At 38.3% G+C, this 24206-nt stretch overlaps 1 protein-coding gene across 1 annotated transcript; it reads left to right on the top strand.

Moving 5' to 3' along the window:
• Positions 1–386: 386 nt before the first annotated feature.
• Positions 387–23968, top strand: LOC136255121 (zinc finger protein 493-like). The gene is made up of 6 exons (XM_066047844.1): positions 387–507; positions 4160–4219; positions 11837–11935; positions 20763–21043; positions 21100–21337; positions 21858–23968. The coding sequence occupies exons 1-6, from the start codon at positions 447–449 to the stop codon at positions 23873–23875; spliced, it is 2757 nt and encodes a 918-aa protein (XP_065903916.1). The 5' UTR covers positions 387–446; the 3' UTR covers positions 23876–23968.
• The last annotated feature ends 238 nt before the right edge of the window (positions 23969–24206 follow it).

The following is a 24206-nucleotide window of genomic DNA, read 5'->3' as shown; positions in this document are numbered from 1 at the left end:
TTTTTGGTCTCACCTATCAAACCAGAAACAATGTAGTGCCTCAGTTCATTTTTTACCCCCCTTTCCATAAGCCTGGATCCGCCCCTGCCATAGGATCTGAATCACAAAAATCAACACTCATGATACAGCTAAATAGTTTGCAACTGCTTTATGTCTACATAGTTGTAAACTTGTAGCTAGTTTAAAGGACGGAAGGTAGCTACACCATGATGAGAATTCAATCGACACAAATGAGAATGTTTCAGAACAGATCTACGATGTAAAATCCTAGCTTGTTCCTTACACTGAACTGTTTCTGAGGGGTCTATCCTCTCAGTTCTCACATGCATGCGATGCAGTGCGGTGAGGTGCGAGATGTACGCGATAAATTTTTTTTGTGTTGACACGTCCACGTGAGCTGTGCCACGCGAGGTTCCACGTGCAAACCGAGGTGAGAATGGATCTTAATGATTGACATGGACTGTGCCGCAGAGCAGCTGTATGGAAAGGGACAGCAAGGACACGAAGGTATAAACCAGCGGGTTATGTTGTAATTGATTTCCCGTAGTTACTATTTTCTGGGCAGACCTCATAACTCTTACGATTTGGTCATGAGACATACGATTTCAGCCTTGATATCATGACCGCTTGTTGATCTCACGATTTTCAATAAAGTTTTCTAAGGCACGCTAAATCTCCTTGATTTAAGCCCCAAACTTCTTGTGGTAAGTATCACGTGATCAGCCAGATATTTTGGCGGTTTCCTGTATTTTCAAGGGGCGGAGAAATGGGGGTGGGGAAGGGGGTCATAGGGCCCCCACTTTTACAAGTGGAGGGGCAGTGCCCCTCACTCCTTCCAATGTCCACTTGCCAAAGTAAAGCAACTATTTTAGTCATTAGCCAACTTACATTGCCTTGATTGACTGGAATTTGTGCTAAAGGTTATGCAAGCATGGAGTACTGCATGAATCAGTGCTGGGAGTGCACGAGATCGATATATTCTAATAGAACACAGTCATCTAATTACTTTAATAGGACATTCAGCGGAATGGTGTAAGTTGGCCCTGCAATATGCTATTAATTCAATGTGTCTCCACTAACACTTATATCTATATGTAATCAGCAGCATTGAAAATGCCTTCATTTACTGATGTATCTAGTTGTGCAGTATCTCAATGATAGTCATAGCATAGCATCCAAATTTCAAGATTTTCCTGCAGGGGCATGCCCCAGACTCTCTTTGTATGCCTCCTTTGCATACTAAGGTACAGTTAATGATTTTAAAACACTTTGTAACTGACAGCCATCCCACATGACTCCCCCCCACTTTTGAGTACTGTTCTCCGCCCCTGATTTTTGACTGTATCACAAGTCAATACGCTGTCACTCAATGAACTGAGCATTATTTGAAGGTGAAATCCTTTGAGAAAATTAAGACTCAGCACACATGGAAGGTGAAGAATAAGGTGAAATCCTACCAGTTGTGTTATTACAAATGCATGTTTACTGCTTAATTCCGGATGTTGTGAGGTGTATGTACTTATGTGGATAATCTGTGCTGAACACTGAATCCACTGCTGGATACTGATTATTTAAGCAATGAGAGGTGATTTTGATGATGTCATCTAGCTATTAGGTTACACTGTAGCATAGAGGTATTACAAGCTGCGGTAAATAGCAGTATTGGGCACATAGCTAGCTAGTTGTTCCTTTAAACACTTTTTTTGTTATTTTATATGTGCATGAGCCCCATAAAAAATGGTAGGCTTCACAGCTGCATGAGGATGGGTATAGCTGGCTTAGGTATGCTTCTAGGTTGAGAGATCTGTCTGGGAACATATGGTCCGCAATCTCAAAAATCAACTTTTACTGATCTCCCTACCATTGTGGAATACTCATTGTACATATGTAGTATATATCCTATTGCTAGATCCACCATGAAACTGGAGGCACGGTTGTTGTCTTCACAGAAACATTGTTTTTAGCATCTCACAAGATGCAAAATTAATTTTTTTTTAATTTTGTGCTCCTCACAAAGGACCAGATGAAACTCGCTACTTAGCCAGATCATATCCAGAGTCGTTGTAGTTAAAAAGTATGCACAGTAATAAGCAAATGATTTGCTGGGTGCCCGGCACAGGGTTGCGTTCTTTGAATAAGGCCGTACCTATTTGAAAACTTGTTGCTCGGATTAATTTTACAACAAAATGGGTCGGTCGGTAGGCAAAAAAAACAAACCAAAAAAAAGCTAGCTAATTTCAGAAATGTTTATCTTTCAAAAATATATATTCTGTAAGTCAAATAAAATATTTGTAGCTACTGCATTGCCTGCAGGCATGTCAAATATTTTCTAGTTACAAGCTATGTAGCTAGTTATTATAATTGTAAAGAAAAACATATAGCCCACTGAGTCATGAATGACACTGAAGTATACTAGCTATATGTTAGCCAAGAATTATAGAGGTACATTGGTTTTAAGAGAACTATGTCCATTTTACACACTGACTGTTCTATTAGAGTATATTGGTCATTTTGAACCAATTACAAATTAAATTCTAAATGTCACGTGATCTTAATTTTTTTCTTTTCATAATCTGAGTAAAATTGGGTTGGTCGGGTCCAAGCAACAACTTTTCAAATAGGTATGGCCTAAACTAAACAGACAGAGAAATATGAATTTTCGGTTTTAAGCTGTCCTACCACCCAGGGCAAGACAAGCCAACTCTTTTTCACAGTGTTTCGACATGGTTGGGTGCATAGTCTGTCTATACTTTTAGCTTGGCTGAGACTTCTCACCATTTGAGTGATGAGCGTCAAAATTTTCTGCAGCATAAAAAAATTGCGTAGCACTTTCTAGCCATTTCCAGTGCTGCTGCAGCCACAACAATTATTAATTATTCACTAAAACTATGGACATTTGGTAGCGGCGGTTTTCAATTATTATTTTATCCACAGCTTACATGCCTCGCTCCTAAGCTATGCACCACGTACGGGAGGCAGCTAAATCGTCCAAAATTAGACTTCACCTCTCGTGCTCCACAGTAGCTTTGAATCTTTACTGAATCACCTTACATTACCATTATGTTGCAAAATATCCCAAAAAAAACAAAATCTTTCATTTTTGATTCGAGCTGGTATAACTCCTGGTGAGTTGCTGGTATATTGCATCATATGAAATCACAGAAACATCAACTGCTACTACTACCAAACTTTTTGAACTATCATTTATCATCATTCTAAGCAAAATTTGGTGACCATGCAGTGTGCATCAGAAGTACAGGAAAGGACTTCGGCACCTTTCAGAGCATCTCATGAAATAAAGCATGGAAATTTTGCCTCTCCTCACGCAGATGGTGAGAAGTCTCAGATTCTTTCCAGACTAACAGCATAGACAGATTATGCATCCAACCTTATCACATCACTATGAGGAAGAGTTGGCTTTTCTTGTCTTGGCTGACAGGGTAGAAAATCTGTGATTTATTTTCAGATTTGTAAATGAAAGTAACCCTGCTGTACCGGGAACCTAGTGAATCGATTGCTAAGCTATTGGCAGTGTCTGCATTATCAGCTATTGGGAATGTAAACCTGCAGGGCTGCAGGGTCTAAATAAAATGTTAGATAACATCAAGTTTTACTGTTATTTCTTATGAATTAGGTCTTAAATTTGTTAGTCTTTGCTTAATTCATTGTTAGTATGTCAGTACTGTACTTTGATGCACATAAAACGTTGTTATGTATAAGTTGGCAGTGCTTATTTGCCTACCCACAATCGAAGCTACAGTATCTGCATGCTCATTTTGATACACTTATATTTGGCCTCAGTAACATCTTGTTGTTATTCATATTCACATTTGAAACTCATATGGCACATTATAAATACACTTCCCAAAATTTACCACACTTGCAGGTGAGTCACCCAATTGGAGCATTATTACTTTGGACACTTGTGATTTGCCTCATACATACATACATACTCACACTCGAGCCTGCAGCCCTTGTGCTTGTGTCCATGTTACAAATATCACCCATGGAAATGAATCCAGTGCTTAATTTCCTCCCATCAAAATATATGGTATTCCTGTACTAAACTATAGGTTCTACAGTATCAAGCTATTGTGTATATCTACACATATACTGTACATGTGTACTTACATACTCTGTTTTAATGATGTGGATCTAGTCAAGCAGAAACAGAACAAAATTGGCATCAACTGGACAGATGGAACTATAAAGATGAAAGGTGAGTGCTACTGTATTGATGCAAAACTCTGTAGCATTCAGTACGTTAAAAAATTATTAATTCAAATAAAGTAAGGATCTATGCAGCAAAAAGTAGTGAAAAAAGAGATGAATGATGGTATAGCTCAGTGGGAAGTTCTTACTTTGGCACATTAGCTGCATTATTTTGTTCAATGCCAAAGTAGGGACTTCCCACCAAGCTATGTATGCTGTATTACCATCATTCATCTACTTTTTATTGCATAGATCCCTTTTCATTTTTAAATTATCATATTTTTTTTAAAAATAGTAGTTTGTCTAGTTTTTGTCGTATCACAGCTAGCTAAAGCGTAACCTGTGACTGTTCTATTAGAATATCACACATGACTGTTGTATTAGAGTGTAGAGTGACTGTTGTATTAGAGTATTGCGAGTCAGCCAAGGGGTGTGCAGCTAGCTAGACCAATAAGGGGTGAGGTCATTTTGTTTACTGTTAAGCAAATAGTTACGACTGTTAAGAGGTGTGCATGGTCTCCATACTCTTTCACTATTAGTCCATCCAGATCTTCATCATTTGTGACTGGATTTTGGAAAAACGATCCAAATCGCACATTAGAAGTTTCGAGTTAAATGGTTTTAAAGAATTGAAGTCAGCATAACTCTCCAAGGATAGCAAGCACGCGTATGAACTTTACACAAAAGATGCATCAATCTGTTACCTTTCAGGCCACTTCCAGTACTTGTAGCTGCTTGTGCAGTTTCCCGCCGAATAAGATAGAAAATCTGAGCAGTTGGACGAGCAAAGTAGTATCACGAGTGCTCACAAAGGGGTGGAGGCTGGGGGGTGGTGGGGAGGGCAAGAGATAGACCTCAAAATGGAGGCAGACCACGATTGGAGTCCAGACACGAGATTACAAGGCTGTGCTGGCTCCTTAGTGGCTGATATGTAGCAAAATCAACAGAGAACACGTCTGGCCAACATTATAAGGCTGTCCACCAGTAAACCACTGATTCTTGCCAAGCCAGATCCTTCACAAGGCCTGAAACCGCCATTTGAGCACTCCACACCACCCAGAAAAGACGTCTGTTATAACCAGCCTCGTGTAGTTTGAGTAGTGCTGAGGGTCAAAACTTGTAGTGCGATAGTGTAGCTATCCACTGGTGGTGTTAGTTTGATTTTGCCTGATGTGCGATTTGGATCGGTTTTGTAAAATCTGGTCACATTTGATGGGTGTTAGACTAATTTGTTGCCTCCCTCCAGGTCCCTAGAGGGATAGTTGAACAATGATAACCCCTAATGAAAAAAATGAGAAGTCACCATTGTTAAATACTGGCTGAATGCAGAGGAAATCCTGGATCCCTGGCTGTGTGGCTCCTCAGACACTTGCCTAGACTGCAAGCTGTCTGTGGATCAAGTCACAACCTGGTCTGGGATTTTGTTCTGCATTCAGCATAGTTTTCAGGTTCATGTTTCTGACTCCCTGTGCCACAGGCTACTTTGTTGCCTCCCTGCAGGTCCCTAGAGGGATAGTTGAACAATGATAATGATGTGGTTGCGAGTCTATCGTGAATGGGCAAAGTTGGATATCTAGCTAGTATAGTGCACAATATAACATAAAAATATTGTTTGGCCATTTTCAAATTTGATTGGTCATTAAAAAAATCTGAGTGCTATGCACACCGCGGTGTGCGAAGCACGAGCTAGCTAGGGGGGTCTGGGGGCATGCCCCCCCAGGAAATTTGTGAAAATTAAAGCCTCTCAGATGCAATCTGGTGCAGATCTTGGTAAGTTTTAGAGGCTGTGATATGACATCAGCTACTACAGATGGATAGATCAGAAGTCAAGCTTGGACTCCTTATTGTATTTGCACAATTAAAAAAAATATATATAATTATTTGTCAATGAAATATCGCAAACAGTGTATGACTTTTTGTTACAGGGTAGTTAGCAGCTATATAAAACTACATAGTTATAGACTATATTTACATGAGTAGGTAGCTATAATTATAATAATAATTTACAAATCATTCAGTCATGTATGTATAGGCCTGCGCCTATTATGCCGGCATAATCTTGAGAATAATAGGCCACCAATTTCGTGAGAATAATTCCGGAATAATAGGATGGTTACAGGCATAATTTTAGAGTAATCGGACGACCACGTGAATAATAGATGGAATTAGGGGGCGTGTCTCTTCTTGATTATCTAGAAGAAAGAGTTAAGCTACTGCAAATGATATAAAGCTGACAGGAGTGCTGGATGAAAGGAGCTGAAAAGCCTCTAAAAGATCGATATACTCTAATAGAACGCTCAAATACTCTAATAGAGCAGTCAGACCATTTCATGTTAACAATCTGCAGCCAGCATTAGGGATTTAACTGCATAATTATCTGCAAATCTGAAACTTGTACATCTTTTGCCAGTGTATCTCCTTCAAGTCTTTGAGCATTATTATCTACCTAACTTAGTAGCTATACAGTAGTTACAGCATATTATTGTAATACACTAATAATTAAATATGTATACACTTGAATTATTACTGTAGATAGCTATTCTAAGTCTGCTGTAACTATTATGGATAGAAAAATGATATGTAAGGTGGAATGCTTCATAATGATATTATGGCTATTACAATTTGGACAAAACTACTATCTTAAAAACCAAGTGACTAGTCACATATATATAATAAAAATTATACTGAATGAGAATAATTATGGAATAATAGGCTGGATACAAGAATAACAAAAAGAATAATAGGAGAATTTTTTGGGAAATTCTGGAAAGAATAATAGGTAAAATTTTGAGCATAATAGGCTCAGGCCTATGTATGTATGAATCAACAGTTGGCAATAATAGTAAAAATTTACATAGCTAGAAGTTTAGAAGAGAAAGTCAGTCTGATTGACTATCTATCCAGTCATCCCAATCATCAAGTAAATTTGATTCATCAGAGCTAGAACCTGAATCAGACTCAGAGGTTGAGGTTGCTGACAACAATTCAGTGGTATCTGTTGTGCTAGTAGTAGCAGCACTAGAACTTGTGCTAGTAGTAGCAGCACTAGAATTTGTGCTAGTAGTAGCAGCACTAGAACTGGTGCTAGCACGCTTTCATTTCTTGTAGGGTCGTCTTTCCTTCTGGTTTGGTCTACGTACCTTCTCTTTCCGCCAAAGATCAATGGCATCATCTGGACAAAAATCTGTCAGTGGAACACGTGCGCTAGTTATGGTCAACAGATCATCAAGTGATTCATTTGAAAGTGAGCATCTTTTCTTAGTCTTGATTACATTGACTTGGGAAAACACCCTCTCTACTACCCCATTTGACACCGGCAGAGAAAACAAAAGCTCAACCAAGGCTAGGGCATTAAGCCATTCTGATGCAATTGGTGCATGAAAAAGGTGCCACCAAACAGCATGATACTCCATTGTTGATAAAGAAATGTACTGGCAAGCATATTGCAGTACACTTTCAAATTCACCATGAATTTCCTCGGTGCACACATTGGCCTTTCTAAGTGGAATTGAAAATTTTTCTACAAGTCTATCTACAGCTTCTAAAGGGTCACTTTCATCTAACAATTTCTGCCAGCCTTGAGTGGCAAGGACAAAAATGATATCCCTTAACAACTGGAGATCAGACTATGCCAGCCTAGATTTAATGCAATTGCTGACTTTTGAACAATAGTTTTTGTAAGTACTAGTAAAGTAGATTTTTGCAGCATGAAAGTGCACTAGCTTCTGTGATTGATACGACATGGCTCCATTGTTATTTGTACACTTAAGGAGTGTTGCTGCATGCGTGGGCCACCTGTCCAAATGTGTTGAACTCAATTTGTCAACTTCTTTCACAGACCTTATCAAGCTAGTTAGAACAGCAAGAATATCTAGATCATCAGATTGCATCACTTTTGAAAGTATGGTGCAAGTAGTAAGTGCACAGCCAAGCAAATACTTGCTATTAATCCACTGCCTATAGTAACCCTTGAGCTTAGCTTTATCGGCTGACTTTAAAGTAGGACCCTCTGACAAAGCTGCTATGTGACTGGTATACGCACCATACTTAGAGAGGACACATTTCATCGCATTCCCAATGCTGTTGATGACCTACTGATGCACAAATAGTTAGTCCTTGTATAAACCTTTTCACCAACTCCATCCTTATCAAACCACACTACTAATAGAAGCTCATTGTCTATATTACCAGCATCAGTCGAACCATCTAATAACAGTGAAAAGAACTTAGCTTTCTGCAAATTAACAACTAGTTTATTTCTCTTGGCCTGAGCAATGTAACCTGTGAAGGAGCTTGCAGCAGTTTCAGTGGTGTAGGTGGCCCCGATGTTTACACCATGTCGAGCTTCAAGATCACAGACACTAGGAAATTTCCGAAATGGGATCTTTTCCACAGCAAGCCAGTACGCTGTATCGAACTTATGCCTTAATCTTACCTTTTCGTCCTCAGACAAACTAGTCAAAGCCGCAACGATGGGAGCGTTTGATGTCGAACTCTGCCTTGTTGCTGCTGCTGTCTGTCTTTGCAGCAGAGCCATCGCATGGTTATGCTGCTCACTACTAGCATGGTCACGTATATTACTAGTACGGACAGATTCCGCCCCGGATATCCATCGATCACTGAAGTTTCGCTTACACAAGATTTGTGGTCAAAACCTAGTGCACACAGTACATTTCAGCTTCCTTACTACCTTATTTCCACCTTCGACGAAAGTTTCACAGTCCAGCCAGGTAACAGTCTTACACTCCCGATCAAATTCACGCTGCCACTTCTGAAATGTAGAGTATTGTACTTTCCTCTTTGATGTGTCTCCGGAACCCCTGCTCCTCTTCATCAAAATTCATGAACTGACAAATCGAACGCCACAATTGAACCCACTCTCAATGTTTGATTAGCGCAAGCATATCAATGCCTTTCTTCGACGATGAAGAGAAGACAGATTCACAGCTGGGCTGATGAGATAACTAACAACCCGCAAGTGTTTCTTGTAAAATTATTATTATTATATTAAAAATACATGATACAAACAAATTATAATTTAAAAAAAAAACTGGTCGGCAAAAATGGCCGCTCAATACCTGTTTTGAGCGGCCAATGTGCCATTTTGGTCGGAAATTGGCCGATGGCCGACTGTTATATTGTGCACTGAGCTAGTATACCCTTTATAGTAGCATTAGGACTCTGAAATCCAGCTCTGAAATAATTCTGTGCCATCTAAATAATTATGCTGCTGAAAGAACATGTTGATATGGAAAATTAATGCCTTGATATGGTTTTGTTGGATGAAGAAGACAGGCAGCCTGATTGAAGATAAAAGAAAAGACCAGGTGCAGAGGGCCTACACTCATTGAAACCCCAAACGGCACATCCCACTGGTCAGTGTAAAATGGTGGCCATGTGCTGCTTCGTTTGGCCTCTAGGTTTGCGAATGTAGTCTGGCAGGCAATGAGGCAGACTAAATTTCAAGCAATTTAAAAAAAAATCTTTATCCAGTCACTGGTGTTTTCTTGCTGTATTTCATGTTAGATGAACTAATATTATTCCGCAAAGCTGATTTTTGTCACGTAATATTTCTTCAGGATGATTTTTAAAGGTGGTAATATTGCTGGCATGTGTCACTTTGCATGGGGTGATCCCTACTTAAACAGTACTACCGTACTGTTTGATAATATCCCTTTTAGCTCTCCATGTAGCGCTTAACCACAGTGTAAAATATCGAGTGTATGAGGAAAAATTAGGATTAATTTTTGAGTAGGGATCATAGAAATAAATAGCCACAAAACAAAAGAGGTCATCTACGTTTGGTGGACATTTAATTCCTACTTCAGCAATTACTCGGATGCAAACGGCCATTCCACTTCATTTTCAAGTATGCTGTACACGTTATACAACATTACAAAGCAAGAACCATATGAGAAGGGTCTCTGTAATCAATCCAGTTGCTGTTAAGATTTTTGACAATTCTTGTGACAGCCAGCTGCACTGAAGCCATATCATCACCTGTGTGGTAGTGGAGAAAAAATGAGAGACAAATGTACTGTAAGTACATGATGCATGAATTGTAGTGCGGTTTGCAAAATGAGACATCTTGGGCCATAATGATATTAAATAAAGAAGAAATCAAGCCTGTAGCATTAGGAGACATTAATTTTAAGGGTTTGGTTATGCCTTACCAATACTGCCAAACTGTTATAAAGAAGAGGTGAGGCTGGATCTTGGGTGATATTTTTGATTAGAAACGCTCAAACCTTACACTGCTATTATAATTATACTGATATTTTTTTGACCAATTTGCCAATACCATACCGCCAAACTGTGGTATATACGTATTTTTGCGTTTCATGTTGTAAACATTTCAAGTGACAAAGAACAGTTAACAGCTTGGAACAGCTGCAGTACCAGTTTGTCCACTGCTACTGGATAGCTTGTTTTCTAGGAATGTTATGGCTGAGGATGCTACAAACAAATTAAGCAAAACCACACCTAACTCATTCTATCTGCTAAAAGTAATCAAACGACTTGTTGTTAGTCTGCAACAATTTTAGTTCAAGTACTGACTCCCTACTTCACAGGCTTTCTAGGTCCCCAGAGAGACAAAGCTACTTAATGTGTTTATAAAAAAAATAGTCTAAATACCATGACCACAATAATTATTTTGACTGTCTCTGCCTAGTATGCAAAATTTCTTAGTATCTTCTCAACATTATGTATCTCTAGTGCCCAAGGAATGGGTTACCATAGTTTCAGCGTATTGTGGTAAGTAGTTTTGGAATTATAGTGCTAAGATCAAGGAAATTGATTCGTACAGTGACTAAACTGATAAAATGCAGGTGCTTATATACTTTGCAGCCGTAACTTTTGTTTGCGTTAGTCTAGAGCATTGAGATTGACTTAAAATGTTCACTATGGATTGGAAGATCAGCAAAGGCATGCTGTAGTCACTTGTGCATGCACATTTGAAGGAGATTTACTGAAGAAATGACAATCTTGTTTACGTCTACCATATTGTAAGTAAACACATTTGGGACGCGTACCATAGGGCTACAGAAACACAACGAAGATTTTTGAACTCGCAATAAGCAGGCAAATAAGATGATGTAATATATTTGAAACTGGAACAATGGCTTGCATACATTATTTACCTTTGCAGCATATGTGTTTTCATCAGTATTTGTTTTTCTCAAAACACATGCTTGTGCAAACTAGGCGGGTTTTTACTAAAACGGACACAAACCACCATCTATAAAAATCAATTCTGCTTAGCACTACCTGTATAAACTTAGTAAATAAATATTCAATAAGTATTTGTTTTCAAAAGGACTTCATTGGACCCCAAACCTTTCAAATTTGCCACTAGTTAACCGTAAAAGCATATGACTATATGTACGCATATAATAAGTATATAGCTGTAACCTTCTGATGCATACGTACATGTCAATGTCTGATACTACTTTTGGTAAAATTTTGTCCTGCCAAATCCTGTTGATAATTAACAGCTGGTCTCAAGTGAGATTGCTAAGTATTCTTCATTTGCAAACTACAGTAATCACAGCATTTTTCTTTGTATGTATGTATGTATATATAGCCAGGTGTGTTCTGTATTTATGTATTATGTTTATTGCAGACTTCAGTATAAGGTTGACTCCATTAAAAGATATTCCTACCACATTGAAACCTCGTCATTTTGGGAATACTGGTGATGATGATATTGATGATGTTATCTGTAAGTGTAGCATAGATCGTTCTGATATTTTTATCCTTAATATTTGTAGATATACGCGCAGTAGACTCCTACCATATTGATTGTGTCAGCAGCTATGCATAATATCTTACCATATACATACATGCACACACAATGTTATCATACAGTACAATAGTACTGTATAGTAGGGACCACAAAGGTTTGGGCATGGCACAGCATTGAAACCGGGTCACTACTGTTGACCTGGGTGACCCACTGACCCGGATAGCAATCCAGGTCAGAACCAGATTGCTATCCGGCTCAGACCCGGATTAATTTAAGGTGGGGCATGTGCCAACTGCTACGTTTTGAGTGCTGACTAGCGCGTTAAGCACGAAGGCATCTATACTTAACAATGGTAGTCAGTGGGCATGATTCCATGAAAGGATGCAAAAAGCAGGATACGTTTCCTGCAAGTAGGTGTGGCTTTGCGCATACCTAACACACCATAATATTAAAAAGTAATTTCTAGGTCCCGGCCTATTATGCCCAAAATTTTACCTATTATGCTTTTGATCATTGCTCAACTATTAAACCTATTATACTCAAAATTATGCTCTAGAACTGGCTGTTTTATTAGAGTACATCAGCCTTTCCTGACTGCTCTATTAGAGTATCTCAATCTTATTTCTGCAAAGTGTGAATAACCAACAAAGAAACGGTTTAATATGTTTTTAAATATGAAATGCACTAATAATACTATTAGCAGTGATTATCTGCTTTCTTTCAGGCGCGCGTACTGCCACGCATTTTAATTAAAATTTCAAATATCGTCCCTAATATGCTGGCATTATGCTTGATGCTTTTGGTCACCTATTATGCTTTAAATTATGCTGCCATAATCGGCCGGGGCCTAGTAATTTCCAACCATAAAGTTGGCATGGCTCACGAAAGAAACTAGCCTTGACCTATCTTGTGCAATAACAATCGATTAGTGGGCGTGGCTCCATATAAGCCAGCAGGCAAACTATGAGCATGGTTTCGTACATACCTGTATGCTTTAATATCACCGATAAATGGGCGTGGCTGCACGTATGGTTGCAGGAAGTCGTCCGATAAATGTACATTGTTCACGAACAAGCTGAGTTGCATCAGGACTTGACTATGACGCGTTTATACACTTCCATACCATCCAAATAAATAATTTGATTTTCACGTGATCCAATCTGGGTATTTTTAAAGAGGGTCTGACCCGGATTACCCGGACAAAATGTGTACCCAGTTGACCCAGATGACCCGACCCGGTTTCAACGCTGGCATGGTACATGAAAAAAACATCACCCAAAACCAGCCTCACTTTTCCCTGATGACAATGAGGCGGTATTGGTTAGGTAAAACTAAGCCCAAACAAGCCTTTAGATTGACCCAAAACACTTTCAACAAGTTGCTATGGATTTTTTAAAAGTATTAAACAAAGTTTTCTAGTGACTGACTGACCGACACTGATGCCTTCATACAACGATAATGGCTAAGGCTACGGGCTTGATTTTTCACTGTTTGATGTCGCTTTAGCCAAACATCTGCCTTTTTGGCATACCGCCATACCTACAATGCATTCTTCATGGACTTACCAAGGTCCTCCTTTGTGTCCATCTTTGCTGACAGTGAAAGGTGTCAATTTGGTGGTAACGTCTGATGGCTTCCCTTCTAATGGAAATTGTCCATAATTTTCATAGTGGCTACTTTGATTGCAGAGGTGCATTTCAAACAGCTACTCTTGATTCATAATGCTGTGTAACAGGTTGAACATAGCTAACAACAAAGCATAATGGACACTTAATTATTCAGATGATAATTGATAATTGATGTGTATAGCTGGAGTGCATGGGGCAAATTCTTTATTTTGATGTGGGTTCATCAGTCATAATAATTTTTCACAAAAAATTAACAAACAAGTACACAAAAATTGGAATTTTCAACTAGAGTAGGGACCATAGCACAACGATAAACGTGCTGAAACAAGCTGGAGTAGTGCATGATATTAAATCACAGTAAAACAATAAGAAGTGTTATATCCCTACTGTTCCAGTTGAAAATTCCAATTTTTGTGTCCTTGTAATTATAGGACCTTCTGAATGAATCTAACTCCCAATTATTGAATACTGCTCTATTTAGAGTATTTTATCAATTCTACAAAAATAACTGTTTGTTCTATTAGAGTGGTATGAGTGGATCCCTGTATCATCTATTCACTTTTCTGAGCACTTTTGTGCATAATCTGTAGTATATGTGCTTAGCCCTCAAAACCACTGAATAACTACACAAGAATGGTGCTACATAAGGTCTTATAATTTGACTCAATTATAGTACTGCTTGACCTGATACATAATTGTGATCAGATCTGCAAGAATTCCACATGTTTATGCAAGCCTAGTTTTACATTAAATACTACAAGTTATAATACAATCCGTAGTGTTCATTTCAACATGAAGGAAGGTGCTAACAGCAAAAAAACTCAGTATTACCCAGTGACAAATATAACGGTTGATTGGACACCAGACAAAAACCAGACATAAGTGTCACATGACCGAACATATTACACCACAGTCGGTCAAGTGGTAGGTCAAAAGCACCCTAGTGAGTGAACATTACGGCAGGTCTTGAGTTTTGGCAGTTTTGGCAGTTCTACAGCCAATACAAAGAAAAACAAGCAGCAAATATCTGTTTCGACATTCGAAAAGTGGCAGCAGAAATCCAACAGTGAGCACCAATCACTATCGTGGCTAAAATGCGAGGTAGACAAAGTGGACAAGAATCTCATCACACGTCTGTATTGTTCAGCCTGCAGGGAGTACCAGAGCAAGATTTGCTTGATGAAGAATTGCACGAACATGTGGATAAATGGATTGGACAACCAGCGAGCAAGCAACATGTTAGACCACACTACCTCAGAACAGCACAAGAAAGCCATGGCTGAGCTTCGCACAGCGCAAGCAAGGGAAAGCAGGATGCTACGTAGTTGTACAGTACGCCCCAATTGCTCATGCCCTCAAGATGCTACATGATTTAGATCACTCAAGAATGCGAATAAAGTTCAATGTTTGCTACTTCATGGTCAAAGAGGGTATCATCTTTGAGAAATTTGTTTCACTGTGCGAAACTAGAATTGCGCCATGGAGTTGAACTGGGCCATGCTTACAGAACTGCACCATCAGCAATGCTGTTTACACACTATATTGCACAAGTCCAGCATCCGCAGTTTCTCAAGTTGCTCTGTGGCAATATTTTTAATAGTTATTTAATGGTGGCAGCACTGACATTGAACAGGAGCTGGTAGTTGTTCTTACCTGTGTGAAAGATGATGCTGCTGAAGAGATGAAGTCATCCACTAGATTTTTTAGTTTAGCATCTTCTGAGAAAGCAAATGCAAGTGGGCTTGTGAAGTGCCTTTCTCAGTCCCTGCAACCACTAGGAATAACAGATATTCTAGATGAGAACACTGTCATCGCTGAAGGAAAGTCAGTCTTGGTAGATGGAGGGACTGATGGAGCCTTTGTGAATGTTGCAGAGCATAATGGAATGAAAGGCATGATGCTGAATTCCCATCCATGGCTAGTGTGGTCATGGTGTTATGCCCATCGCCTTGAGCTGGCTTCAAAAAATGCCCTTACCAGCAGTCTTTTTAATGGTATTGATGAGATGCTGCCACGTCTGTCCTACTTTTATGAAAAGTCACCGAAGAAGAGAAGAAGTTGTGAAGAATTTGCAAGAGGTGAGCTTCTGTTGTGCAAGATTGAGGAAGAAGTCTTATCAAGGAGCTGAGCTATGGAATTTCAGTGATGCTGTTCAAGTAAAGTTGAAGCAAGATGATGTGCAAGATCTCACCAGACTTGATGAGAAGATGAGGGAGCAGTTGATGTGGTATGACATCAAGCTATTGCGTGCACTAGTAGTTTTTCTTGAGACACAGTTATGGACAAAGCTAATTCATATTGCTAGTAGTGCTACAACCAACTCGGACTGTAAAGATGCCAATCTGTCTGATAATGATGATGATAAATCCTTGTGTGAAGTCAAAGAATCTATGGACCACCTTGTAGAGGTGTACCGATAGGGAAATTTTGAACCAATCCGATATAAACCGATATACTGAGTCTGAACACCGATACCAATCCAATATACCGATATAACTAAGTGTAGCTATTTATATTTGAGGAACCACATATGCCATGTTCAACTTTATTTTAACTACTGAAGAAACTACTGAATAAGATTATTGGCTATGCTTGGTTACCTATGGTGGTGTGGCCTCTATTGATAGCTCAGACTATAAGGCACCCACAAATCTTTTAATACATGCCCCTGTCAAGATTAGTCCAGATTACTCCACATTTTAATGACTTGTAGAGATGGCTGGTTTTTTATGCTGTGCTCTTGGTTCATCTTATTGCTGTTTCCCCAGGCCCACCACTATGAGTGTTTGTTGTATGATTGATAAGCTTTGTGACAACAAAACAGCAAGTATCCATGCACTTAGATGGCTTCACGCAGCGTCACTTAGATGGCTTCGTGTAGCGTACTGCTTTTAGACAAGGAAGATAACTACTGTTTCCTGCCCTTGTTAGCTAAATAATAGAGTTTATAATGTGGCTTGATCGATCATTGGACAGTGTCCTCAAGATAGTTCAGTTGTATATCGCTGTGTCGTATCGGTTTTTAGCAGCAATATCGGCTCCCACCGATATAGTAGAAATGTCTATATCGGCCACCGATACGATATGTATCGGTATATCGGTACACCTCTACTACCTTGCTTCAGATTTTAGAATTCCTTTGAGGCTTAGAGTGTAGTGATTGCCACTCTCAGGATGAGGTTGAGGAAGCTGTGGAGTATGCACGAAGCTATTTAGATATTGAGTATCGGAAGGTCTGGTACAAGCTTCATACTTTCCACGATAAGGGTAACAGGCTGAGTCTCCTCAAGCTGTGTGCCCTTGCATTTAGCTTGTCATTTTTCATTGGCAGGGTTGAACAAATCTTCTCACTGAAAGTCATGAGGACTTCTCGTAGTAGACAATGACACACTAAATGACCTACTGGAAATCTACATAGAAGGACCACTACTAGGCAATTTTGTCCTGATGTTGCAATAGAATAGTGGTGGTCTGATTGCTGCACAACTAGGAGAGTGAATCAGCAGCCACGAAAAACATATCGACCATGAAACCTAGGGTCATCTGATGCTGACACTGAAGAAGAGGAAGAAGAATGCACAGCAATTCAGCAGTGGGATTGTTGGTTTGATGTTGAAAGTGAATCTGACAAAGACTAAGCACAGTTTAACTTGGTTACCGTAATACTACATGTACATTTTTTGCTGTCAATTGTATTTTCACTTCTTTATCTGTAAAGTTTAACTATCATATTATCAGTATTCACTATTAAATAATTGTAAATCACTTGTTTACTTGTATTACCATACTGTAATTTTGAAATGTACCTTGTTAGTTGTATACATTAATATTTTTAAGCAAGACACTCTGGAACTAGTCTAACATGGATTACCAAGTTATGCAAAGAGCTAAAGTTTTATACATTGAACCTTTCCAAATTATAGTATATTGATTTACTTATGATCTATCTTGCACTTATGATCACATATCATTGTCACCTTCTCTGTACTTCTCAGCATATTGATAATGTACTGTACAATAATAAATTTAGTTACAAACAATACTTTGTTTTGTTTGTTTAAAAAATGTATGCAGCTGATAAACAGCCTAATGATGGTAAATTTGGTTTGTGTATAAAAATTGAAAATGTACGTAATATATTAATAGATAGCTGAATTACTCACAGATTCAATTTCAGAGGGTCTATTAAAATTTTCCTGGGGAGGGGCATGCCCCCAGATCCCCATAGATTGGCATGCTTCACACCCAGTTGCATGCCCAGGGCCACCAACAAGGGGGGGGGGGGGGGGGGGGGGGGAATGGGACAAATTGCCCTGGGGCCCCATAGAAGTTCATGCATACAATAAAAGAACATAAAACAGTGTAAATCTTCTCTGTAGACTCGAAGACACAGGAAGTCTCAGGTCACAGTAACAGTACTAACAGATAGCATCAATTATCTAGCACATTCAATATCCAGCATAGTTCCAGGGTCAGCAAATCATTACATGCCACTGCTCTTAATATAATGATATAGCACTTAAAGAGCACTGTGACTTAGATCAAAATCAATATACTCTAATAGAACAGTCACCTATATACTCTAATAGAGCAATCAAGTACACTCTAAATGTCCAAATACAAGTACTAATGGATTAATGCTACAAGAAACTTTACTGTTGGAAAGAGCATTGAATTTCTAAAACAGACATTGTAGCATTACAAATACTGTGAGTGATGAGAATGAGCTTATCACTATTATGGTCTGTAGTTGTATTTTTAGTCATGTATGGGTACATAATTTTATATTATGCACTTGGGTGTACAAATATCCTCAATATACTTATTAAACTGTATAGCAAAAACTCTAATTTGTCACTGCAAAATTCTTCTGTACATGTGTAGACCATCTGCCAGTAGATAACTGTCCCAGCTGTGAGTTATACAAAGTATCACAATAATTCATCCATAAGTTATATTACAGCAATCTGTTGAGTTTTGGACCATTAAGATCTTTCAGCGGCTGGGGCTGCACCCCCAGACACCTCCACTAGTATTACAAACTTGTGTTCTGTTGGAAACTTCCTTTGATAATCCTGCTGCAAACAATACATAAATAATCAATCTCACATTAAGGATGCAGTATTTAGAAAATTCCTAGGTGGCATTGCATGACAGCTAGTAAAAGCTATTAATTTAAGCTTCAGATACCCTGCTGATAGAGTAATACAAACAGTCATATTATACTGTGATAAACTACTCAAATCACTCTCATATTCATTCTCAGAGGGTCTAATTTTCAAAACTTTCCTGGGGGGCATGCCCCCAGATCCCCTACTAATCTACATCAGTTATAGGGTCCTACATTCTTAACTTGCCTTGGGCCCCCTAAAGTCTCTCGGCGGCCCTGTGCATGCCTCTACATAAATAGTGTAATGTACGAAGTCACACAGTCTATATACCCTGACAACAAATTGCATGTCCAGCCATTCTATTCAGTGGTCTGACATGTTATCCAGACACTTAAAATTATTTACATTTGTCACTTAATTAGTTGCAGTTCAAAATTAATTTTTTTGTTTTGTGTCAGAGCTCCCAAGGAAACAGATGGTGTGAGATTTAATTTACATCTCGGTACACATGTGGTTCCCTCTTGTCCTGTTTCACAGTTTTCACATTTGTTCTGGTCATATATAGGAAGAATACTGTATATAAGACATAACTTACCCATGCAGCAATGGATCTGCCTGTTCACAAGGAGCGTGATGGTAAAAGGTAAATCTCTGCACAAAACTACAATCATAAGTTATAGTTATTCTTCTATAGTGACTCACTGTGCAAATCAGTCTGTTGTTACCACTTTGTAGCACTGTAAGTTCTAAAGCTCTCGGCTTCTAGGCTAAAATGTTGGTTAACCATTTGTTTGTTTATGTAGATAAAGAAATGTAATCAAAATGAAATGCATGAGTATGAGGGGTTCTTGCTGATTTGATTTACAACCAACCAAAAGTTTTTACCATAAATTTCGTATAAGGGAAGCCATAATGCATAGTCTGTAATGACCCTGTTCAAACATTGTGATCGAACCAAACTGCACATTTCTCACCTTTGCTGTCATCACTAATCATCTTGTTGGCTAAGTTTCTCTTGTAAAAAATTTTTTTTCTAATTTTTGCTGTTTTATCCCAATGTGTTAATACTATAGCACATAGGCGTTGGATATCAGAGCCTTAAACACTTGAAACCATCTCAGATAGTTTACTGTTGTGGCAATGAAAGTCTGGCGAGATTAAGCCTATGCCAGTTTTTGGATGTTTATCGCTTACGTATGCGCAAAGCTTTCATTCGTTTTTGTTTAGAATATGGTCACGTATTGTATTATGGTACTGCCAACACTCTTTTGTGTTGATTGGATTCTCATCAACATCATAGTGTGCCTTCCATCCTTATCTTCCTGTCGCCAGGCAGCAGCCTTTGGCTGGTATTTGTAAATCACTCAATGGCGAAGGCTGTGGAAACCTGCAGACCTTCTGTCTACATTTTGCCACATGCAACACAATACAGTCTCCTCATTTGTCTGTACTTGACGACCCAGCTAAAGATTACTGTCTAGCTGTCCCTGGAACTTTAAGTCACTGGATCGATTTTTACACAGGTGGAGCGTATCTGCTGATCATGTCTGGAATACCTTGTCTGCTTCTTTGCTGATTGGTACCATCAACTGGCAAGATGCTATGAGGACACTTTAACATGACATAAATATAATTAGTAACTATTGTTTGTTATACTGTAGTTCGCTTTATTTTTGTGCAAAAAACCTTTGTTTAACAATCTTTCGTATGATTCACGTGAATGAATGCTGCATTAGAGTAATTCGATCTTATGTAAACATTGAATTTACAGATGAATAATTCAGAGTAGCTGAATAAAGATACCTTCAAATTTGCTAACATTACGTTGATATACAAATGTCACTTTTGGTAGCTAGAAGATTATGAGTTATATCTCAGAAATAGTACACAGAACTGATGTAAATAGCTAACGATTGCATATTATGTAAATCTGACATGTTACCAGAATGCAATATTCAGTTACATTTAAGATATAAAAGAGCTGATATTGATCTTTGTAAGTTATACCATGTGTGTGTGGCATGATTTACCTATGGCATGTTGATATTGTTATTTTGTTTCCAGTTTGTGTTGCTTGTGATAAATCATACCATGGTGATTGTCCAGTACATGGTCCTCTAATACCATTGGATGAATCCCGGGGGTGGGACCAAGACTCAAAATCCTTTACCAGTGTACCAGTACCACTACAAGTTACAGTGAAGATGTCCTCCATTATGAATGCTGGAAAGGGGGTGTTTGCCAAAGAGTTAATACCCAGAAGGACTAGGATTGGTCCCTACAAGGGAGAAGTGATACAGAAAGAAAATGTAACTGATGATACTGATACAAGCTACTTCTGGGAGGTGATATTGTGATAACGTATAAGTTATAGTATCATAATATTTCATTTACTCTCTAGGTTAAAAGAACTGGTACTGTAGCATATTACATTGATGGAAAGAATGAGGAACATGCTAATTGGTTGAGATTTATCAATTGTGCTAGACATGAAAAAGAACAGAATTTATTATCATTCCAATACCAGGGTAATATTTACTGCTATGCCATAAAGGATATTCTACCAGGCACAGAACTATTAGTATGGTATGGTGAGCAGTATGTCAAACGATTGGGACTACCAGTGGACCAAATTATTAGTAAGGTTATATGCTGTATTTTCACTTACACAATATAGCAGAATCCCCCAAAGAAATATGGACGGTGCTTGTCAAATTCTGTCACTATAAAAACCATCTGTGACAAAAATTACTTTTACTAATAAACTAAAAAATAATTAAATCATGAGTACGGAATTTTAAAATGAATACCCACCAGTTTTTAGTTTGCCTGCCTGCCTGTCTGCTAGCCTGACCACAGTTTTAAGGCTGTCTATGCATCGTATAACCACCATTTCATGATATGATAACAAATTCATGAGTGCTTGTTGGGTTCCAAGTAGTGCTTGCCTCTGCACCTTGTCTATACTTTTATCTCCATCTTCCTAGTAAACATCTTCATGCAAGAAACCATATTACCAGGAAATTAATTTTTGTATCAAATTTTCTATGGGTATGTATATAATAGATGCCACAATAGAGTATGAAGTGCTTATGTTACTGTAAGAGGTAGTAGAGAGCTATTGTATAGCTGCACTTTCATCTATTTTTGTGTATACAGATGCCAACTACACTTGTGCTCACTGCCAATCACAATTTGTGGCAAAGTACAATTTTGATCTTCACTTAAAGTACAGTCAAGCTTGTCATGATACTAATCCACAAGTGTTCAAGTGTGGAAAATGTGGAAAAATGTTTACTACACTGATCAACCTTCAACAACATATCAAGAGACATGAACAAAATAAAAGAAACCATCCCACATCCACATTCTCAGGCTCTCAAGAAGTTTCCAATTCTTCAACATCACAGACACCAATACCAGCTGGTGATAGTGAACACTTCCAATGTGAATTCTGTGACAATTCTTTTACACAAAATGAGGAGTGCTTACAAACTCACAATGAAAACCGTGCTTATGAATGTCGGCAATACAGTAAGACATTTATGGGACTAGATAGTCCACAATCGCACATAAAATCCAATACAGAAGAGAAGCCTTACTTGTGTCAGTATTGCACTCTAACATTTAAAAGGAAAAGCGCACTGAAATGTCATTTGCTAATTCACACAAGTGAAAAGCCCCATCAGTGTCTATATTGTCATAAAGCTTTTGCCTCAAAACAATCATTGACAATACATCTACGTAATCATATAAGTGAAATACCTTACAATTCTAAGTCATGTAGCAAATCATTCACGTCATCTTCTAGTCTTAAAAGTCATGTAAGGATTCATTCGAAAGGGAATCCTTGTCAATGTCAAAAAGGGTTTAGGTATAGCAGTGTGCTTAAAGTTCGTTTGCATTCACGTAAAGGAGAAAAGCCTTGTCAATATTGTAGTAGGATGTTTACAAGATCGAATCATTTACAATATCATTTGAAAACTCACAGAGGGAAGAAGTCTTACCGATGCCAACATTGCCACAAAGCATTCGCATGCAATTCTGTGCTAAGGAAACACCTATGGATTCATAAGAAAGAAAAGACCTACCGATGTCAGTATTGTAGTGAAGTGTTTGAACAGTCAAGTGCTCTTAGGATTCATTTGAAAGTTCATGCAGGAGAGAAGCATTACCAATGTCAATACTGCCAGAAAACATTTAGAGGAAACTCTGCATTAAAAGCACATGTAAGAATTCATATAAAACAGCAATCATACCAATGTCAATATTGCAGTGAGGCATTCACAATTTCTGATGATCTGCAGTATCATCTGAGAACTCATAGAAAAAATCATAAGCATTTTAAGTGTGACTATTGCAGTAAAGTGTTCACATCATCTTATGGTCTTCAGTACCATATAAAGACTCATACAGGAGAGAAGCCTTACCAATGTCAGTACTGTCAGAAAACATTTAGAGCAAGTTCTACACTAACAGTACATGTTACATTGCATACCAGAGAAAAGCCATATCAATGTCAATACTGCAGTAAGACATTCACAAGATCTAATCTTCTGCGTGATCATCTGAGAATGCATCCTAAGGAAATGCCATTCAAATGTCAATATTGCAGCAAAGCATTTTCAAGATCTACTGTTTTACAGCATCATGTAAGGATCCATGCTGAAAACCATTGTGATTGTCAGTATTGCTGTAAAAGATTTAAAACACATGGTGGTCTTAAAATTCACTTAGCTACTGTCCATAAAAGTGAGAAGCCATTCAAATGTCAGCAATGCTCAAAGGGTTTTTCACTTAACAGCTTGTTAGCAAAGCATTTGAAAGCTCACAGTTCAGAGAAGCAGTATAACTGTCATAGCCACAGTAGAAACTGTTCCTCATCTTATCTTAAGCAACATATGGCTACTCATATTGGAGTAAAGCCCTACCATTGTCGGTACTGCCAAAAGTCATTCATAGGGAATCGTGCACTAAATACACATTTACGCACTCATACAGGAGAGAAACCGTACCTATGCCAGCATTGTAGTAGATCATTTACACAGCTTGGTAATCTACGAACACATATACGAACTCATACTGGAGAGAAGCCTTACCATTGCCAATATTGCAGTAAAAGTTTTGCAAGATCTGATGTTTTGAAGAGACATCTGAAGACTCACCCACTGGTGTGAAATAAGTAAATAACTGTTATCCCTTTTTTTGTATTAAGTAACACATAACCTGTAAAAGCTATTTCTATTCCAACATTTACCTGTTAGACTTACCATTAGCTATATATACTTATATAATTGTTGCTATAGTGTTTGCTTAAATTGATCGTTGTCCTTAGAGTCAGAATTCCAGAGTTTGATAGCAGAGGAAAAGAAGGAGGAATCGATTCGTGTTACTGCATGGTTTTATAAACGTCTTGCTATGGCCTCTTGTATCATGTAGCATGGATATACCTAGGTGTTAGTTAGGTAAGAGTTTTCTGAGATGTCAACAAGGTTATTATAGTATTCT

This window comes from Dysidea avara, chromosome 1, assembly GCF_963678975.1.
Source record: "Dysidea avara chromosome 1, odDysAvar1.4, whole genome shotgun sequence".
Taxonomy (NCBI): Eukaryota; Metazoa; Porifera; class Demospongiae; order Dictyoceratida; family Dysideidae; genus Dysidea; species Dysidea avara.
The sequence above is the reverse complement of the archived record's forward strand: the minus strand, read 5'-3'. Positions and strand labels throughout refer to the sequence as shown.